The sequence below is a fragment of the Pan paniscus genome, chromosome 12 (assembly GCF_029289425.2).
Source record: "Pan paniscus chromosome 12, NHGRI_mPanPan1-v2.0_pri, whole genome shotgun sequence".
NCBI classification, from domain to species: domain Eukaryota; kingdom Metazoa; phylum Chordata; class Mammalia; order Primates; family Hominidae; genus Pan; species Pan paniscus.
Window position 1 is genome coordinate 116,055,630 of NC_073261.2, and position 17,012 is coordinate 116,072,641.

General features: G+C 50.0%; 1 protein-coding gene, 1 long non-coding RNA gene and 1 other non-coding gene across 7 annotated transcripts; 2 read left to right on the forward strand and 1 right to left on the reverse strand.

Moving 5' to 3' along the window:
• Positions 1 to 1,550: 1,550 nt before the first annotated feature.
• Positions 1,551 to 8,390, reverse strand: LOC103783044 (uncharacterized). 2 transcript variants are annotated; one of them, XR_001337802.5, is made up of 5 exons: positions 7,232 to 7,375; positions 6,821 to 7,050; positions 4,664 to 4,852; positions 3,068 to 3,257; positions 1,551 to 1,688 (listed from the first exon to the last, which is right to left on the reverse strand). It is a non-coding gene; the product is annotated as an uncharacterized LOC103783044 (long non-coding RNA). The 2 variants fall into 2 exon arrangements; XR_010109227.1 differs by having other exon boundaries at positions 6,447 to 8,390.
• Positions 6,965 to 16,691, forward strand: ODC1 (ornithine decarboxylase 1). 4 transcript variants are annotated; one of them, XM_055108250.2, is made up of 12 exons: positions 6,965 to 7,335; positions 11,813 to 11,922; positions 12,028 to 12,146; positions 12,430 to 12,603; positions 12,810 to 12,982; positions 13,242 to 13,376; positions 13,507 to 13,588; positions 13,765 to 13,848; positions 14,898 to 15,060; positions 15,143 to 15,255; positions 15,349 to 15,563; positions 16,204 to 16,691. In XM_055108250.2, the coding sequence occupies exons 3-12, from the start codon at positions 12,045 to 12,047 to the stop codon at positions 16,346 to 16,348; spliced, it is 1,386 nt and encodes a 461-aa protein (XP_054964225.1). In that variant the 5' UTR covers positions 6,965 to 7,335; positions 11,813 to 11,922; positions 12,028 to 12,044; the 3' UTR covers positions 16,349 to 16,691. The 4 variants fall into 4 exon arrangements, with proteins under 4 accessions (XP_054964225.1, XP_034808494.1, XP_054964224.1 ...); XM_034952603.3 differs by lacking the exon at positions 6,965 to 7,335 and adding an exon at positions 8,564 to 8,955; XM_055108249.3 differs by lacking the exon at positions 6,965 to 7,335 and adding an exon at positions 9,070 to 9,609.
• LOC112438983 (small nucleolar RNA SNORA42/SNORA80 family) lies at positions 10,234 to 10,369 on the forward strand. Its single transcript, XR_003027293.1, has one exon. It is a non-coding gene; the product is annotated as a small nucleolar RNA SNORA42/SNORA80 family (small nucleolar RNA).
• Positions 16,692 to 17,012: the final 321 nt, after the last annotated feature.

Here is a 17,012-nt window from a genome sequence, read left to right on the forward strand (position 1 = left end):
TTCTGTCCCTCTAGAGAACCCTGACTAATACATATACCAAGGAAGGGATGTCGAGAAAAATTAACTGTTTCAGGGGTCAAATACAGTAGCCACAGCCTTGGTGCTGTACGTAAATAATCTCATTTAATTCCCTTTGAGGTGGCTTCTATTATTTTCTCCATAGAGAGATGAAGAAACTGAAATTCAAGGAAATTAATTAACCTGCCTATGAGAGGCTGGGATTCAAATCCATGTGCTCCGTCTCCAGGGCCTGCCCTCTTGATATATTAAAACCCAGACATACCCAACCCCAAAGCTGGGCTCTTCCAGACAGAACTTCTTGCTGGGCTATAAGGGTCCTGGCTAAGAATTTCATTATAAGAATATTGTAGCTGCTTCTTTCAGTTGCATGGCTGCATAACAAATTACCCCAAAACTTAGTGGGGTTAACAACCATCTTTTATATGTCTGCTGGATTCTGGGGGTCAGGGACAATAGGTACTGGTTTGTCTGCTGGTTGATGTCTGTGAATGCAGCGCTCTTCAGGGACCGAGCTCTGTGGATTGCAGCCTTATAAGCGTCGCATGTTGCACTGAGCTTCTACAGTGAGCCCTGCACAAATCCATCTCCATTCTTCAAAACAACCTGGGGAGCCCTGGAGTGATCTCAGGTTCAGCCCCAAGGTGGGTATCCTCTGCCGTTCTCCTCTCCTTTCTTCTAGCAGTCCAGCCCTGCTTTTGTTCTGATAGTGGATGGTTCCCTAGGGCTGCTGTAACACAGCACCACAAACTGGGGCTTAAACAACAGAAATCTATCATCTCACAGTTCCAGGGGCCAGAGGTCTGAGATCAAGGGGTTGGCGGGCTGGCTTCCCTCTGAGGGCAGCGAGCATCTGCGCTGTGCCTTCCCCGAGCTCCCAGTGACTTACTGGTTGTCTTTGAAGTTCCTCGATGTGTAGAGGCATCACCCTTATCTCTGCCGCATTCACAAGGTGTTTTCCCTGTGCGTCTCCATTGTCCCCCATCTTTTTATGGCTCACTGCAGCCTCAAATTCCTGGACTCAAGCAATCCTCCCACCTCAGCCTCCTGAGTAGCTGGGACTACAGGCATGCACCACCACACTCGGCTAATTTTTTTGTTTTTAATTTTTTTTATAGATACCGGTCTCCCTATGTTACCCAAGCTGGTCTTGAACTCCTGCCCTCAAGCAATCCTCCTGCCTTGGCCTCTCGAGGCACTGGGATTATATGTGTGAGCCACTACACCCAGCCCCAAATTTCCCCTTTATATCAGGACACCAGCCCACCCTAACACCCTCATTTAACTTAATGACCTCCATAAAGACCCTATCTCCTAATAAATTCACATTCTGCAATACTAGGGTTAGGACTCAACATATGGTCTCGGGGGCAGGGGACATAAAGTAACCCATAACAGAGGGCATCTTCATGCTCTTCGTGGGAGGCCTGAACCCATTTCCACACAAAACAGTAGATCCTAGTGGGTTTAGTCAACCATGGAGGGATGGGGGAAGGCGAAGGGATCCGTGCATTCCTCCTGGGGAGCCGAGGGGAAGGATGCTGGTCAAACTGGTTTCTTAGATAAAAAGAGACATAGAGGAAGAGACGCTTCTCCCTCTGTCCACAAGCCTTCCTGGGGCAGCCTTCTTGGAACCATGAGGAGAGCTGGGCCAACACCTGGGCAAGGAACTGCAAAAACAGGAAAAGAATCCAGGTCTTCAACGTTGTTCTTGAGGCTCCGAATACATGAAACTGGAGACTCCCTTCCCCAAGCCGCATTGCTAGGTGAGATGACTGCTTTTCCTTATCGCTTAAGCCAATGTGAAATGTCACCGGTGCTTACCAGAACTCTGGTTAGAAACTGTCCTACAAGAAGGCAGAAGGAAGACTCTGACGGGCCTACCGCAAGGGGCCGAGCCTGCCCTTGCCCGCCCGCTCTCAGACCCATTCCCCACTCCCACTGTGGCTCTGCTGTTTCTCTGGTGGAGTGGACAGGGCTGGCCTCGGAAAATTACACTGCCCAGGATCTCTTGTCAACAGGCTTCTGACTGGGAAGTGCTGGTGGGAGCCTGGAGGATGGGCGGAGGGGAGAGCTGGCTCCTGTCCCTCCTCTCTGTCTCCATCTCCCTCTCCCTCTCTTGGCTTCGCAGCCTCCCCAGCACTAGCTGCTTCCCCTTGGTGGTCAGTGGGTTTCTCTGTGGTCCCAGTTCCGCTGGACAGCCCACAGGTGGCTGCCATGCTGCTGAGGACCCTCGTCCCCTTTCATCCCCAGTCCTCTGGGTGATAGTGGCTTCCTGCAGCTGTAAGATATGTCATCTCTGTAACTAGTTCTCTTGCTAAATTCCCTCTGCTGAACTGCCTGCCTGGGCCCTGAGCCATACAGGGCATGGAATGCCAAAGTGAAACATTCTGTGCCCGCATGTGGAGGCCGACCTGCCTTCTACGATGGCGGGGCCCTGCTGTCAGCCAGGATTTGGATGGACTGATGGAGGCTGGAGCTGGGTGAAGTAGCAGCCCCTGGGGGTGAGAGGCTGCTCCCCAGAGTGACTCCTCCTCTGCTCTCCCCTTCACAGCCCTCAGTCCTCTCCCAGAGGAAAGCTGGGCTTGTGGGCGGGAGCCTCCCTTGGTGCCCACAGGTCTTATTCTTGCCCTGGGTGCTGCAGGCCCCTCCCTAACTCTCCCTGGCCCTGGATGAGCCTTTCCAAACCCAGGCCCCTGCTCCCTCAGCTGCGTCCACCTCCTTTGTCTGTGTGACCACTGTCCCAGGGACCAGAACCTAGAGAGCACAAGCCTGGGGGCAGCCTCCCCTCTGGACCATGAGCTCCTGGAGCACAGGGACCTCCTTGGCCTCCCCTCCTTCTCCCTGGCACCTGGCAGGGGCGCTGGCACAGAGCAAGTGCTCACAGCTGTTAGAACAGAGACAGGGAGCACTGCCCTCAGGGTACCCTACCCCTTGGAGGGCCCGCAAGGCTCGGTGTAGCAGACCCCAGCCACAGGCCCTTCGGATGGTCCCGCCTCTGACTTGGCAGGGACGCAGAGCTCACACTGCCCCTGGGCAGAGCACTCACCTTCCTGAAGACCCAGGTTGTGCAAGGGCCCTCCGCATGCTGCTCCCTGTCACGAGAGGAAAAAATCTTGCAGGCGCTGGGGCTTCCCAGAGGTGGGGCCCCACCAGGGTGAGGCTCTGGCAAAAATGGGGCAGTGGCAAAGCCCAGCAGAGGTGCTGCAACTTGTTGGGTCAGAGGGAGTCACCAGGAGCTTAGGAGAAAATAAAACAAAAGAGGCAGTTTCCTTAGGCACTGGGTAAAAGCGAGGCTTCTCTTGGCTCTTATCAATTCCCTGCTGGTCCCCAGGAACCCGGCCCAGCCACAGAGGGTCCTCCCTTGTCCTGCCTGCCACTTGCACACAGGTGGCACTCAGCAGACACGTATGGAATGAATCAACAAACAACTGACTAAAGGAAGAACACCCAGGGTCTTTTGTTCCCCTAATCTTAGATAGCACGTGGGGAGAAATTCTCCTGAGCTAATCACTCGTATAGCAACCACAAATGACCATTTTTCAGCACAGCCTCGCTTTCTTTCTTTTTTTCCCAATAGCCCACAGGTGCTACTAAACCCAGTTTCAACTTGACAATATTGAATGGCTTTGTGAGCCAGGAACCGGGCTAGAAACTGAACATATGGAGAGAAGAAAATCACGGTACTGATTTCAAAGGGAGAGTTGCGGGGAGGGGAAGGCAGGATGGAGGCAGGAAACAAAGGTGCCCACACCACGTGACCCACGTTACGATGGCAGGGGCAGGGTCTGTGGAACATCAGTGGCTCAGGGAGCTGGAGTGGCAGAAGAGGCTGGGAGGGTGGGCAGGGCAGGCCTCAGAGGGTCCTGAGTGCCAGGCTAAGGTGTTTGGACTTTACTCTGTGGACCAAGGGCCACCAGTGAAGGGCTTGAAACAGACAAGCCAAGTAGGCAGATGGCAAAGCTTCTGTCCACGTGTCGGATGGCATGTCTGAATACTGACTCGGTACAGGCTTAATGGGACTCTGACTTCTGCCCACTGAAAAAGACAAGGCCGTGGGAAGCAAAATAATGATAAACATCACTTTCCCCATGAAAATGAACTCCTCCAGGCCGGGTGCGGCGGCTCACACCTGTAATCCCAACACTTTGGGAGGCTGAGGCGGGCGGATCATTTGAGGTCGGGAATTTGAGACCAGCCTGGCCAACATGGCGAAAACCTGTCTCTACTAAAAATACAAAAAATTAGCCAGGAGTGGTGGTGCACGCCTGTAGTCCCAGCTACTCAGGAGGCTGAGGCATAAGAATAACTTGAACCCAGGAGGCAGAGGCTGCAGTGAGCCAAGATTGTGCCACTGCACCACTCCAGCCTGGGTGACAGAGTAAGACTGTGTCTCAAAAAAAAAAAAAAAAAAAAAAAAGTACTCTTCCAAACTCTCAGCCTCCAGACAAGGGCCCCCTCTTCTCTGCAACTGTGTGTGCCCACTGACCTGCCCCCAGGGCCCTTCTGGGCTCCAGGAGGCCCTGGCCTAGTTCCTATTTGGCTCCTTTCCCAGCAGCTTCCCAGTGAGCCACACCAGGGCTGGGGCAAGGTAGGGCCGTGATGTAACACTTTATAAAACAAACATCCTGGGACTTCCACTTACACATGGGCGTCCTCTGCTTCCAGCAGATCCTTTTGGAGGAGCTCCACTTTTCTGATGATGCCACCATTGCTCAGAGGAAGGAAGGCCTCCCTGAAAGCTGCTTTCTATGCCTCAGGCACGCCATTTGGATTATGGGCAGAGATGGCACACTTTCCACCTTGGAGGGTGGATTGGATTTTTCGGAAACACCTAAAACCATTCAAAGGGCAAGGTTAAAGGACTGGTGAGTGACTGAGCTAAGGAAAACTATTTTTGGCCAAACGTCCAGATGGGACTAGAGCATCTGTGACTAGTCTCCATTACCCAGGTGTCCTGAGTTAGGGCACCCTTGCCAGGGCAGAAGCTAACCTCCCAAAGTCCTCATGGGGCTGGAGGTCATGAGTCTCACTCCACAGTCCACTCTTCTATGCTTCTGGAAGAAGTTTGGTGAAGTAGAGTACAACCACGGACACATAAGCAGAGCCCAAACCCATTTTCCAGAAAGCTCTCAATGTCAAACTTTCCAATACTGAGTAAATGGATACACAAATGCTTGCTGGTTATTGTCTTCTATGTGACCTACTTCTTTTCGATAAGGGTGAGGCCAGGCATGGTGGCTCACGCCTATCATCCCAGCACTTTGGGAGGCCAAGGCAGGCAGATCACTTGAGGTCAGGAGTTTGAGACCAGCCTGGCCAACATGGTGAAACCCCATCTCTACTAAAAATAGAGAAATCAGCTGGATGTGGTGGTGGGCACCTGGATTCGGAGAATTGCTTGAACCTGGGAGGCAGAGGTTGCAGTGAGCCAGTATTGCGCCACTGCACTCCAGCCTGGGCAACAGAGCAAGCCTCTTGTCTCAAATAATAATAATAATAATGATAAGGGTGACTGCTTAAGTCTGCAATCACTATATACCTTTATAAGCCTTTTCATGTAAGTTAGCAAAGAAGAAAAAAGATACCTCCTTCATCAGACATGTTTTTGTTTTGGGTTTAGAAAACTTGGTCAGTGGATTTATACAGAACTCTGTGAAATAAGTAGATTCTTAGAACATTAGAAGGCAAGAAGAACCTGAGCTTTCAGCCAGTCCAACCACCCCATTTTCAGAAAGGTAGTCTGGAACCCAGAGAGGCAGAGTGATGTCCAAACTTTCATAATGAGCGGGGCAGGGCGGCGGGGGGGTGGTGAGGGGGCCCAAGGAATCCTAAGAAAATGGGAGTTGGTCCCAGAACTTAGGTGAGATGACTAAGCTCTTAGAAGCATGTCCAGTGTAGTATCTGATGTTTTTATTCACTCTTTTAGCACCACACACAGAAGTCTCATCTCTGGCCAGGCACGGTGGCTCACGCCTGTCATCCCAGCACTTTGGGAGGCCGAGGTGGGTGGATCACTTGAGGTCAGGAGTTTGAGATCAGCCTAGCCAACATGGCGAAACCCCATCTCTACTAAAAATGCAAAAATTAGCTGGGCATGGTGGTACATGCCCGTAATCCCAGCTACTCAGGAGGCCGAGGCATGAGAATCGCTTGAGCCCAGGAGGCAGAGGTTGCAGTGAGACGAGATCACGTCACTGCACTCCAGCCTGGGCAACAGAGTGAGACTCTCAGAAAAAATAAAAATAAAAAAGAAATCTCATCTCCACATGAGGGTGATTCCTAAGTGCGTGGCATCACGTATTTTTTTTTACAAAGATCTGTTGCTTTTTTCCGAAGAAAAGAAAATAGTAATGGAGAGGATGAAAATACATTGAAAGACAATAAAGTCATGCATTTTGAGTAAGGCCAGGTTTAGTCACCACCACCTGAGCTTCTGGAATCCAGCTGAGTGGTTGGGTTTCACAACTCCAGCCTTGCTGTCCACAGTTCTGCTGCCCAGGGCCTCTGCGGGTCTTCCTGCAGCCGCAGAGCAGAGCTCGGGGGAAGCAGCAGGCCTCCTTCCCTCCTTCTATTTCCCCTGCTGGGCTCTCCAGGCAAGGGCTCACCTTCCCAGCATGCGGGCAGGAGTTTGGGCTTTGGGGTGGGCTGGCGGGAGAGGAAGGTATGTGGGCGATAGCAGTGTGAGTGGCTTGTATGTGCAACAGTCAGAGCCCTCCTGGCTCCCTGAGCCAAGAACTGGCCTCTACGTTCCAGTTAATGTTTCTATCTGGCCACCCCCAGGCTGCTAGGGGAACCCTACCTGCCAAGACATCCAGGCCCTCTGCCTGGAGGCTGCATACTGGGCAGTGCTGGGAACGACTGGCTGATAGGTGTGCCGGGAAGCTGGGCGATTCTGGCAGTGCAGGACACTTCCGGAGTGTGAGGAAAATTGCGTCATTGGAACAAAGTGTTTCCTCACAGAGAGGCACAAAGTCCACATCACCACAGAATCAAAGATGTCTCATTCAGCGCTGGAGCTATAACCGTTCTCTGATGGGTTTTGATGGTTAATCTCATCAAAAATTAAGCTTGTTAAGGGTGGAGCTAATCCCCCTCTCCCTCCCTCTAGTCGGGGGAACACGGTGCCCGGTGGGCGCTCAAGGACTATGTAAAGATAAAGTTGATAGGGGCGTACCACCCCCACATCCCTTCACATAGGAAGAAGACTCACTTCTGCTTACGGCTCGCGTTTGCTCCGTTTCTGTGGAAGTCGTGCCTGCTCCAGGAAGAGCTGGATCATCCATTCATTCATTCATGCATGCATTCATTAAACAGGTATTCACTGACTGTGCCTCAGACCTGGTTTTGGGTACCAAGGAAGTTTTTCAAAACCTCACAGGGCTTTGTAGCTATAAAGATACGTAAGGATCCTTGGGTTCGTTATCTGAAGCCCAGAGAAGGGAGATAACTTATCCAAGAGCACACAGCAAGTTGGGGGCAGCGCTGGGCCAGTGCTCTGAGCTCCTCCAACCCCGCCCCCACCCACCCAGGGCTAGATCTAGATCTACCCTCTCCTCTCCTTAACTCTTCATCGGCTGTACTCCCACCCTAGGGAGTCGAAATCCCCACCCTAGGGAGAGACATATCCTGTCTGGATTGTCCAAAAGGGAATGAAAGGTAAAAATGAAAAAAAAAAAAAAAGTGTCCCCAATTCAAGTCCAGTGCCTCCCTGGTGCGGGCATTCCAGCGTGGCCTGGAGTGAGTGGCAGTCCACCCCCAGAGGCGTCCCCTGGGCGCTCCTAGGGACTCGAATTTCCCACGCGGCTTTTTGCTTTATGTATTCACTGTTTAGACGTTTTCGGTCAAAGCATTTTGGGACTTCCGTAACTCTCAGAGCGCGCCAGGGAGCCGCCCTTAAAGATACCTAGTTACTGATGAGTTCCATCCGGTAAAGCAGAGGGTAGTGGGCGGCTTGGAGACTCAGGATCCGGCTCCCCTCACGCTCCTGGCTGAGTCCCTGGCTTCACAGGGGAAACTACCTCCGCAGGCCAGGACCCATCTAGTTACAGGATACCTCGATGTTACAAAGACGAGGCTTCCAGCGCGGGGGCGTGGAGGCGGCTGCTAGCCCTGCCCGCAGCGTGCTGGCGACCCCCGGGATGCCCCTTCCCTCCCGCGCCTCTGCTCCCTAGCTGGTGGGAGCAGAGCGGCACCGGGATCACTTCCAGGTCCCTTGCACCGGAGCAATGGGCGGCAGCAGGGTCCGGAGTAGGCCCGGCGGGGCCCACGTGGCCAGCACATCGGTCCTCCGCTCGCGATTTCCCTTTTCCACTCTCGGGCACGAGGTACTGAACGCCAGGTGTAAGCACAGCTGTGCAGCTACAGGCTCTGCCGTTCAGCTGCCGCGGGCGGGGGCCGGGGCCTGCGGCGTCGTGCGCGTGCGCGGACCAGTTCCAGGCGGGCGCGACCGCCGCAGGGCGGGGCGGGGCGAGGCGGCCGCAGGGCGGGGAGGGCGGGGCGCGAAGCCGGGGGCGGGGGCCACGCGTGGGGGAGGCGGTGCTCGGCTCGGCTGACGTCGGCCCGCCGGCGCCCCACCAGCTCCGCGCGGGCCCGGGTTGGCCACCGCCGGGCCCCCGCCCCTCCCCCGGCGGTGTCCCGGCCGGAACCGATCGTGGCTGGTTTGAGCTGGTGCGTCTCCATGGCGACCCGCCGGTGCTATAAGTAGGAAGCGGCGCGCCGTGGGGCTTTGTCAGTCCCTCCTGTAGCCGCCGCCGCCGCCGCCCGCCGCCCCTCTGCCAGCAGCTCCGGCGCCACCTCGGGCCGGCGTCTCCGGCGGGCGGGAGCCAGGCGCTGACGGGCGCGGCGGGGGCGGCCGAGCGCTCCTGCGGCTGCGACTCAGGCTCCGGCGTCTGCGCTTCCCCATGGGGCTGGCCTGCGGCGCCTGGGCGCTCTGAGGTGAGGGACTCCCCGGCCGCGGAGGAAGGGAGGGAGCGAGGGCGGGAGCCGGGGCGGGCTGCGGGCCCCGGGTCCCGGGCACCGGGCACGTGTGCGGCGCGCCTCGCCGGCCTGCGGAGACACGTGGTCGCCGAGCGGGCCACGACCTTGAGGCGCCGCTTCCTCCCGGCCCGGGGTTCTCCCGCGGCTGGATAAGGGTGATTCGGGCGCCTCGTTCTGCCCCCGTCTTCACAGCTCGGGGCTGGAGGGGCCTAGGGGAGACCCACCCGGAGACCCTGCGGCCCCGCGCCGGCCTCTTTCCCAACCCGTCGGCGGCCGCGCGCTGGCCGGGGAGCCGTTGGGGAGGCCCTGGCGGCCGCGCAGCAGGTGCAGGGACGCAGAGCCCGGGCTCGCCTTGGTACAGACGAGCGGGCCCCGGCCTTGGCGCCTTCAGTTTCCTTCCAGTTTTTATTTTCGCTGTGTCTACAGAGCAGATGACACCAATTTGGAAACCCGCGAGAGTGGGTAGAGCTAAGATAGTCTTGCTGTAGTAGCTGTGATATTAGATGCTCGGCCATGACTTAGAGGTGTTTATTTAAGGACTGTGAATGACTCGGTGATTTCGGAAAAGCTTGGCTTAGATGAACGGACATACACAGGGGAGACAGCCCTAAGGTTTGCAGAAAAGGCTGATTGTGCTGTTTGCGAAGTCGAAATAATTGGTGAAAGTGTAGAAGGCAGAACCTCTCAGGAATGTCTGGGGAGGACAAAGAATGTGTTGGCTGACTTTGTTTAAACATAAAATTGGGCAGACTTTAATTGATTTGTGAAATTTTTTTCAAAGTTTGTTTGAATTAGCCCCTATCTCTTCTAACATTATCCTCTTGTGCTAATTGATTGACCATTTTAAGTAACTTAGCTGTTACAGAAAGACCGAAAGGTGTTCTTCAGTAAAGTATATTTAAGTAAGTTACTTAAGTAACGCCTTAAAAGATACAGAAAAGCAAAAAAGTGTTGGCGTATTAAAAAGAAATCAAAACTTTCCAAGTTTAGGCCTGAACACTGCCTTAAAAATATTTAATAAGGCCTTAAATGACCCAGTTCGTGACTGCATGAGCCTATTTATTATTAAATTGTAAATATTCTTCATATAAACAAAAATATATAACCATGTCTGTAACAAAAATGGTTTTGCTAGCGTTGTTACTCTCTTCCCTTCTCCGAGGGGTGATTTAGGCAACTTCGGAGGTTGACAATGCCAAGCAGTCACAATAGATAGAGCTTTAAAGCAAATTCTATGCATGGGTTTGGATTTATGACAGGCCCGTCACCCTGGGCCTGTCATAGTACCCCATGCCAGAGCAAACTGTGTCCCCGAACCATTGCCTGGCCTCTGTGCCCGTAGGCTGCTGGCACTGAAGTGGGTTGCACAGTGGAAAAGAAGAAAGCTCTACCTGGCAGAAATTTTTAAAGGTTAAAATAAATAATTTTAAGAAAGCTGGTTCACAAGGTGCCACATTTGATGAAAGCAAAATACAGTGGCTTTTATTGTTACTAGAGTGATGTTCTTGCTTGTTTTTCTTACTGGTGAAGTTAGCCCCAAATTATTCTCATAGCTAAGCAAATACGAGAGTGACTGTAAGGACAGTTGGCATTCCCGGAATTGCTAAACTTGGTAGGCAACGCTGGTTTAAGAATACTGAGTTCTAGCCGGGCGTGGTGGCTCACGCCTGTAATCCCAACACTTTGGGAGGCTGAGGCAGGCGGATCACCTGAGGTCGGGAGTTGGAGACCAGCCTGACTAACATGGAGAAATTCCATCTCCAGTAAAAATATAAAATTAGCCAGGCCCCGGGTGTGGTGGCACATGCCGGTAATCCCAGCTACTCGGGAGACTGAGGCAGGAGAATCGCTTGAACCCAGGAGGCGGAGGTTGAGGTGAGCCGAGATCATGCCATTGCACTCCAGCCTGGGCAACAAGAGTAAAACTCTGTCTCAAAAAAAAAAAAATACTGAATTCTGATCAGGTAACAGCAACTGTAATACAATGTGATAAGTTGACTTGAATATTACAGTTTTTAAGAAGTATATACCCAGCTAATACATGAAAATTAACTCGTAAAATCTCAAATGCTCCAGACATTTCCATGATGCCTGTTGGTCAGTAAAAATCATTCTAAGACTTAGTGGAAGTAGGAAATGTTTGTATGGCTGTGTATAAAGGCTATAATGTAATCCCAGCACTTTGGAAGACCGAGGGGGGTGGATCACCTGGGGTCAGGAGTTTGAGACCCGCCTGGACAACGTGGTGAAATCCTGTCTCTACTAAAAACACAAAAATTAGCCGGGCATGGTGACAGGCGCCTGTAATCCCGGCTGCTGGGGAGGCTGAGGCAGGAGAATCGCTTGAACCCGGGAGGCAGAGGTTGCCGTGAGCCAAGATTGCACCGCTGCACTCCAGCCTGGGTGACAGCGTGAGACTCTGTCTCAAAAAAAATAAAAAAGTCTATAATGCTATTTTAAGTTTCTAAGGAACTGAAACTGCTCTGAAATAAATCAGACCATTATAAGACTTTTTTCCATATCAGTGAGCTAAGTGCAGATAAGCTTCTGAAACTTGCATGCTAGATTTTTTTGGTACAAATATTTGAAATGCTTAGTGTGCTGCCTTGGAAAAACCTGGTATTTTTTGTGGTGTCCTTATACTGCCAAGGTTTATGGAATCGTGTACCTTATGCCTAGTAATAATTAGGATGACCAGGCCAGTGAGTGGTTCATATCCGGGGCATGATTAGCTCTGCGTGTGCTCGGCCAGTGCCCCATCTTCAACTCGATGTGTTCCTAAGGTAGACAGCAAATTCCCTATTTTATTTCTCAGATTGTCACTGCTGTTCCAAGGGCACACGCAGAGGGATTTGGAATTCCTGGAGAGTTGCCTTTGTGAGAAGCTGGAAATATTTCTTTCAATTCCATCTCTTAGTTTTCCATGTAAGTATTCAGTTTACATTTATGTTGCAGGTTAATCTTAAGAATTGTATTGCTAAGGCTTCTAAGTGAATTTCTCCACTCTATTTGCATTTTGTTGCATTTCAGAGGAACATCAAGAAATCATGAACAACTTTGGTAATGAAGAGTTTGACTGCCACTTCCTCGATGAAGGTTTTACTGCCAAGGACATTCTGGACCAGAAAATTCATGAAGTTTCTTCTTCTGTAAGTATATGAGGCCCATGCTGGCAGTGCAGCTGGGAGTGCCAGGCAAGTGGAAAACTTTGGCAGGGTCTAAGGAAGAGCAGTGAGGCTTACGTGTCTTGTTACGGAATGTAGAAGTTAATTCACTGGTGGTAAATTAATAGTGATAATGGTGATACTCATATCAGTGGCTAGACTCAAAAGAGCAGGATTCATTGTGACTGATGGGAATGAAGGTCGCTGGCTGCTGGTGTGGTGTGTGGTGAGGCTGCTAGTGAGTCACCTGTGACCACTCTTGTTTCAGGATGATAAGGATGCCTTCTATGTGGCAGACCTGGGAGACATTCTAAAGAAACATCTGAGGTGGTTAAAAGCTCTCCCTCGTGTCACCCCCTTTTATGCAGTCAAATGTAATGATAGCAAAGCCATCGTGAAGACCCTTGCTGCTATCGGGACAGGATTTGACTGTGCTAGCAAGGTAAGCGATAGCAGCAGGCCTCAAAAGTGTTGTATAAAATGGGCCTGGTATTCCCCACGAGGCAGATACAAGTTGTGTTTTTTGGGCAATAAATGCTCACTAAAGGCAAATGGGGCGGCGGGGTACATGACAACTTCCCATGCTTTTCTGTTTATTCCACGTGTTAAGCCACGTATGGATAGCATGACACCACTCTTCTTTTTCAGACTGAAATACAGTTGGTGCAGAGTCTGGGGGTGCCTCCAGAGAGGATTATCTATGCAAATCCTTGTAAACAAGTATCTCAAATTAAGTATGCTGCTAATAATGGAGTCCAGATGATGACTTTTGATAGTGAAGTTGAGTTGATGAAAGTTGCCAGAGCACATCCCAAAGCAAAGTGAGTTATTCCCCCATCTGAGGGCAAGATCGGGAGCATAAGATATGTGGATTCTTATCAAACAAACTTAAATTTCTGATTATTATATTTCTATACTTTAGTAGAAAGTAGTTGAAACCCCCTGTTGAGTCATGAAGCCTGGGACTCAAACTACAGAATATATCAGCGACAGTGTTTAGAACAGGATTGTTTTTATTTTAATCGTGGCTATAAGTGAACATCTATGATGAGACATTTGCTGCACTTTCCTTGCTTGTAGGTTGGTTTTGCGGATTGCCACTGATGATTCCAAAGCAGTCTGTCGTCTCAGTGTGAAATTCGGTGCCACGCTCAGAACCAGCAGGCTCCTTTTGGAACGGGCGAAAGAGCTAAATATCGATGTTGTTGGTGTCAGGTGAGCTTTTGGTGGGATAGCTAGAGGTCAAGACATTGAACAGTTTGAGTTTTACAGATTTTCTCCTAGTGTTTGCTATTATTTTAAGAAATACTAAGACACAGTGTCTCGTCTCTTTATTTTACCCCAGCTTCCATGTAGGAAGCGGCTGTACCGATCCTGAGACCTTCGTGCAGGCAATCTCTGATGCCCGCTGTGTTTTTGACATGGGGGTGAGTATACGTGACCCTGTTAGGGAAGGGCGGGACACAACTGACAATAACTAGTCTTAATTCTAGAGTTAACTTTTTATGGCAGTTGGTTCTGTATTACATGGGTTTCAACCTATCTGCTGCATACATTTTTGTTATTAGCTGTGGATCTGGCTGACTTATTTTCTTGATTCTAGGCTGAGGTTGGTTTCAGCATGTATCTGCTTGATATTGGCGGTGGCTTTCCTGGATCTGAGGATGTGAAACTTAAATTTGAAGAGGTAATTTAGAACAAAACTGTAATACTCAGTAGCCGTTCTAATACCTTTTTGGAATATTTCAAAATTTAAGTGTCTTAACTAATACCACGATGGGCTGAAGTGTCTTGGTGTGATATTTTGAGTGATTTCTTTGTGCTGTCTGACATTACACTTGATACCATTTGGTTTTCTAAAGTGTGAATCAGCTTTCCCAGAAGTCTTGGATAATTGGTTACATTGGAAATCATGGCTCACACCTGTAATCCAGCACTTTGGGAGGCCGAGGTGGTAGGATCACTTGAGCCCAGGAGTTCGAGACCAGCCTGGGCAACACAGTGAGACCCCATCTCTACAAAAAAATTTTAAAATTAGCCTGGTGTGGTGGCGGGCACCTGTAATCCCAGCTACTTGGAAGGCTGAGGTGGGAGGATCACTTGAGCCCAGGAGGTTGAGGCTGCAGTGAGCCACGATCATGCCACTGCACTCAGCCTGGGCTACAGAGTGAGACCCTGTCTCAAAAAAAAAAAAGAAAAAGCATGTTGCTGTGGGCGTCCTAGAGAATATGCTGACTGTAGCACATCATCACCCCAAATGTGCTTTGCTAGACCTATGCTTCCTCTCCTTAAAATACTTGAAATGTTTAGTCACTTAGGAAGTTAAGCCATTATATTGGTGCTTGAATTTATAAAATACATCCACATGGTTTGTTAAAATCATGACGTAGGCAGAATAGGATTTTTATCCTGTTGGCATGTATTTGTTAAAATGTTTTGACATCTTGATGCCTTCCTAGGTAGTAGTTAGTTGCGTACTGTTCTTTGATAAAAATCATACCCATAACATCCTAAAGGAGATAGGGTGCCTGGAGGGGAATGAAAACGAGCCACCTGGGATATGTAGCCTGGTTTTCAGGGAGATGTTGATGTTTTTTTGCTTTTGTTAGTTAATGATAAACCTGTCTGTTGATGCCTGGTCTCATGATGTCATGTCACAAGGCCCTGTGATGTTACTCCCCCATGTGAATTTCCCACAGTGAAGGCTGCTCTTTCTTTTCTGTTTCACTCTCTTAGATCACCGGCATAATCAACCCAGCGTTGGACAAATACTTTCCGTCAGACTCTGGAGTGAGAATCATAGCTGAGCCCGGCAGATACTATGTTGCATCAGCTTTCACGCTTGCAGTTAATATCATTGCCAAGAAAATTGTATTAAAGGAACAGACGGGCTCTGATGGTATGTATAAAGGACGAATCACTTCATGTATAACTGAAAGCTGATGCAAAAAGTCATTAAGATTGTTGATCTGCCTTTCTAGACGAAGATGAGTCGAGTGAGCAGACCTTTATGTATTATGTGAATGATGGCGTCTATGGATCATTTAATTGCATACTCTATGACCACGCACATGTAAAGCCCCTTCTGCAAAAGGTAATTTCTGAGCATACTGTATGAAACAATTAAGAGGACTGGTCACAACACGTGTAATTAAGCAGTACTTCCTCTCTCCGTCTCTTTATATAGAGACCTAAACCAGATGAGAAGTATTATTCATCCAGCATATGGGGACCAACATGTGATGGCCTCGATCGGATTGTTGAGCGCTGTGACCTGCCCGAAATGCATGTGGGTGATTGGATGCTCTTTGAAAACATGGGCGCTTACACTGTTGCTGCTGCCTCTACGTTCAATGGCTTCCAGAGGCCGACGATCTACTATGTGATGTCAGGGCCTGCGTGGTAAGTAAGCCATGCATGTTGATGGTGCTGCCAAGAATAGGCACCTTCTTGGATGTGTGCTTCTTGTCTAGACGAATAAGAAATTGTCTTGCCTAAGATTAAATATATATGGATATTTTTCCTAAGAAAAGTTTTAGAAAAGACTGATGAGTGTATTTCTATGTAATTGGAATATATTTAAGTTCATGCCATGTGTCTTGTGGTTTCCTTATTACCAAAACGGTGACTGAAGAAACGCTTGCTTTAGAAATACATTGAATTGGCCAGGTGTGCTGGCTCACACCTGAAATCACAACACTTTGGGAGGCCAAGGCAGAAGGATCACTTGAGCCCAGGAGTTCGAGCCTGGGCAACATAGTGAGACCCTGTCTCTACAAAAAATTAAAAAATTAGTTGGCCATGGTAGTGGGCGCCTGTAGTCCCAGCTGCTTGGCTAAGGTGAGAGGTTTGCTTGAGCCTGGGAGGTTGAGGCTGCGGTGAGCTATGATAGCACCATTGTATTCCAGCCTGAGTAACAGAGAAAGACCCTGTCTCAGAAAAAAAAAAAATACATTGAATTGTTTCCTGATGGGAAGTAAATACTCTCATGCCCAGTTAGGAGTGAGTCAGGGTTTTTAATATGCCACTTTTTCTTTCTCAGGCAACTCATGCAGCAATTCCAGAACCCCGACTTCCCACCCGAAGTAGAGGAACAGGATGCCAGCACCCTGCCTGTGTCTTGTGCCTGGGAGAGTGGGATGAAACGCCACAGAGCAGCCTGTGCTTCGGCTAGTATTAATGTGTAGATAGCACTCTGGTAGCTGTTAACTGCAAGTTTAGCTTGAATTAAGGGATTTGGGGGGACCATGTAACTTAATTACTGCTAGTTTTGAAATGTCTTTGTAAGAGTAGGGTCGCCATGATGCAGCCATATGGAAGACTAGGATATGGGTCACACTTATCTGTGTTCCTATGGAAACTATTTGAATATTTGTTTTATATGGATTTTTATTCACTCTTCAGACACGCTACTCAAGAGTGCCCCTCAGCTGCTGAACAAGCATTTGTAGCTTGTACAATGGCAGAATGGGCCAAAAGCTTAGTGTTGTGACCTGTTTTTAAAATAAAGTATCTTGAAATAATTAGGCATTGGGACGTTTTTATGGTGTGTTCATTCCAGACAGTTCACGAATCCCGTATAGCTCGCTCTGATTCTCAGAGAACAATGAGTGGGTCCACCCACACACAGGTAGGAGGACAGGTGAGACGGAAGCCCCATCCTCCCATGTGGACGGTGCACATCTGCTCAGCCCACCCCACATGTCCAGAGTTGGCTGCGAACTCTGTGTCCAGAGCCCCTGGTAGTGGGACCTACTTAAGTCTGACGGACCTGTCCTGTCCAGGCCAGTGCCCAGGGAAGGTGTGGGAGGCCCTTTGAGCCTGGCCTGCAGAGACCATCCGTGTCCCCTC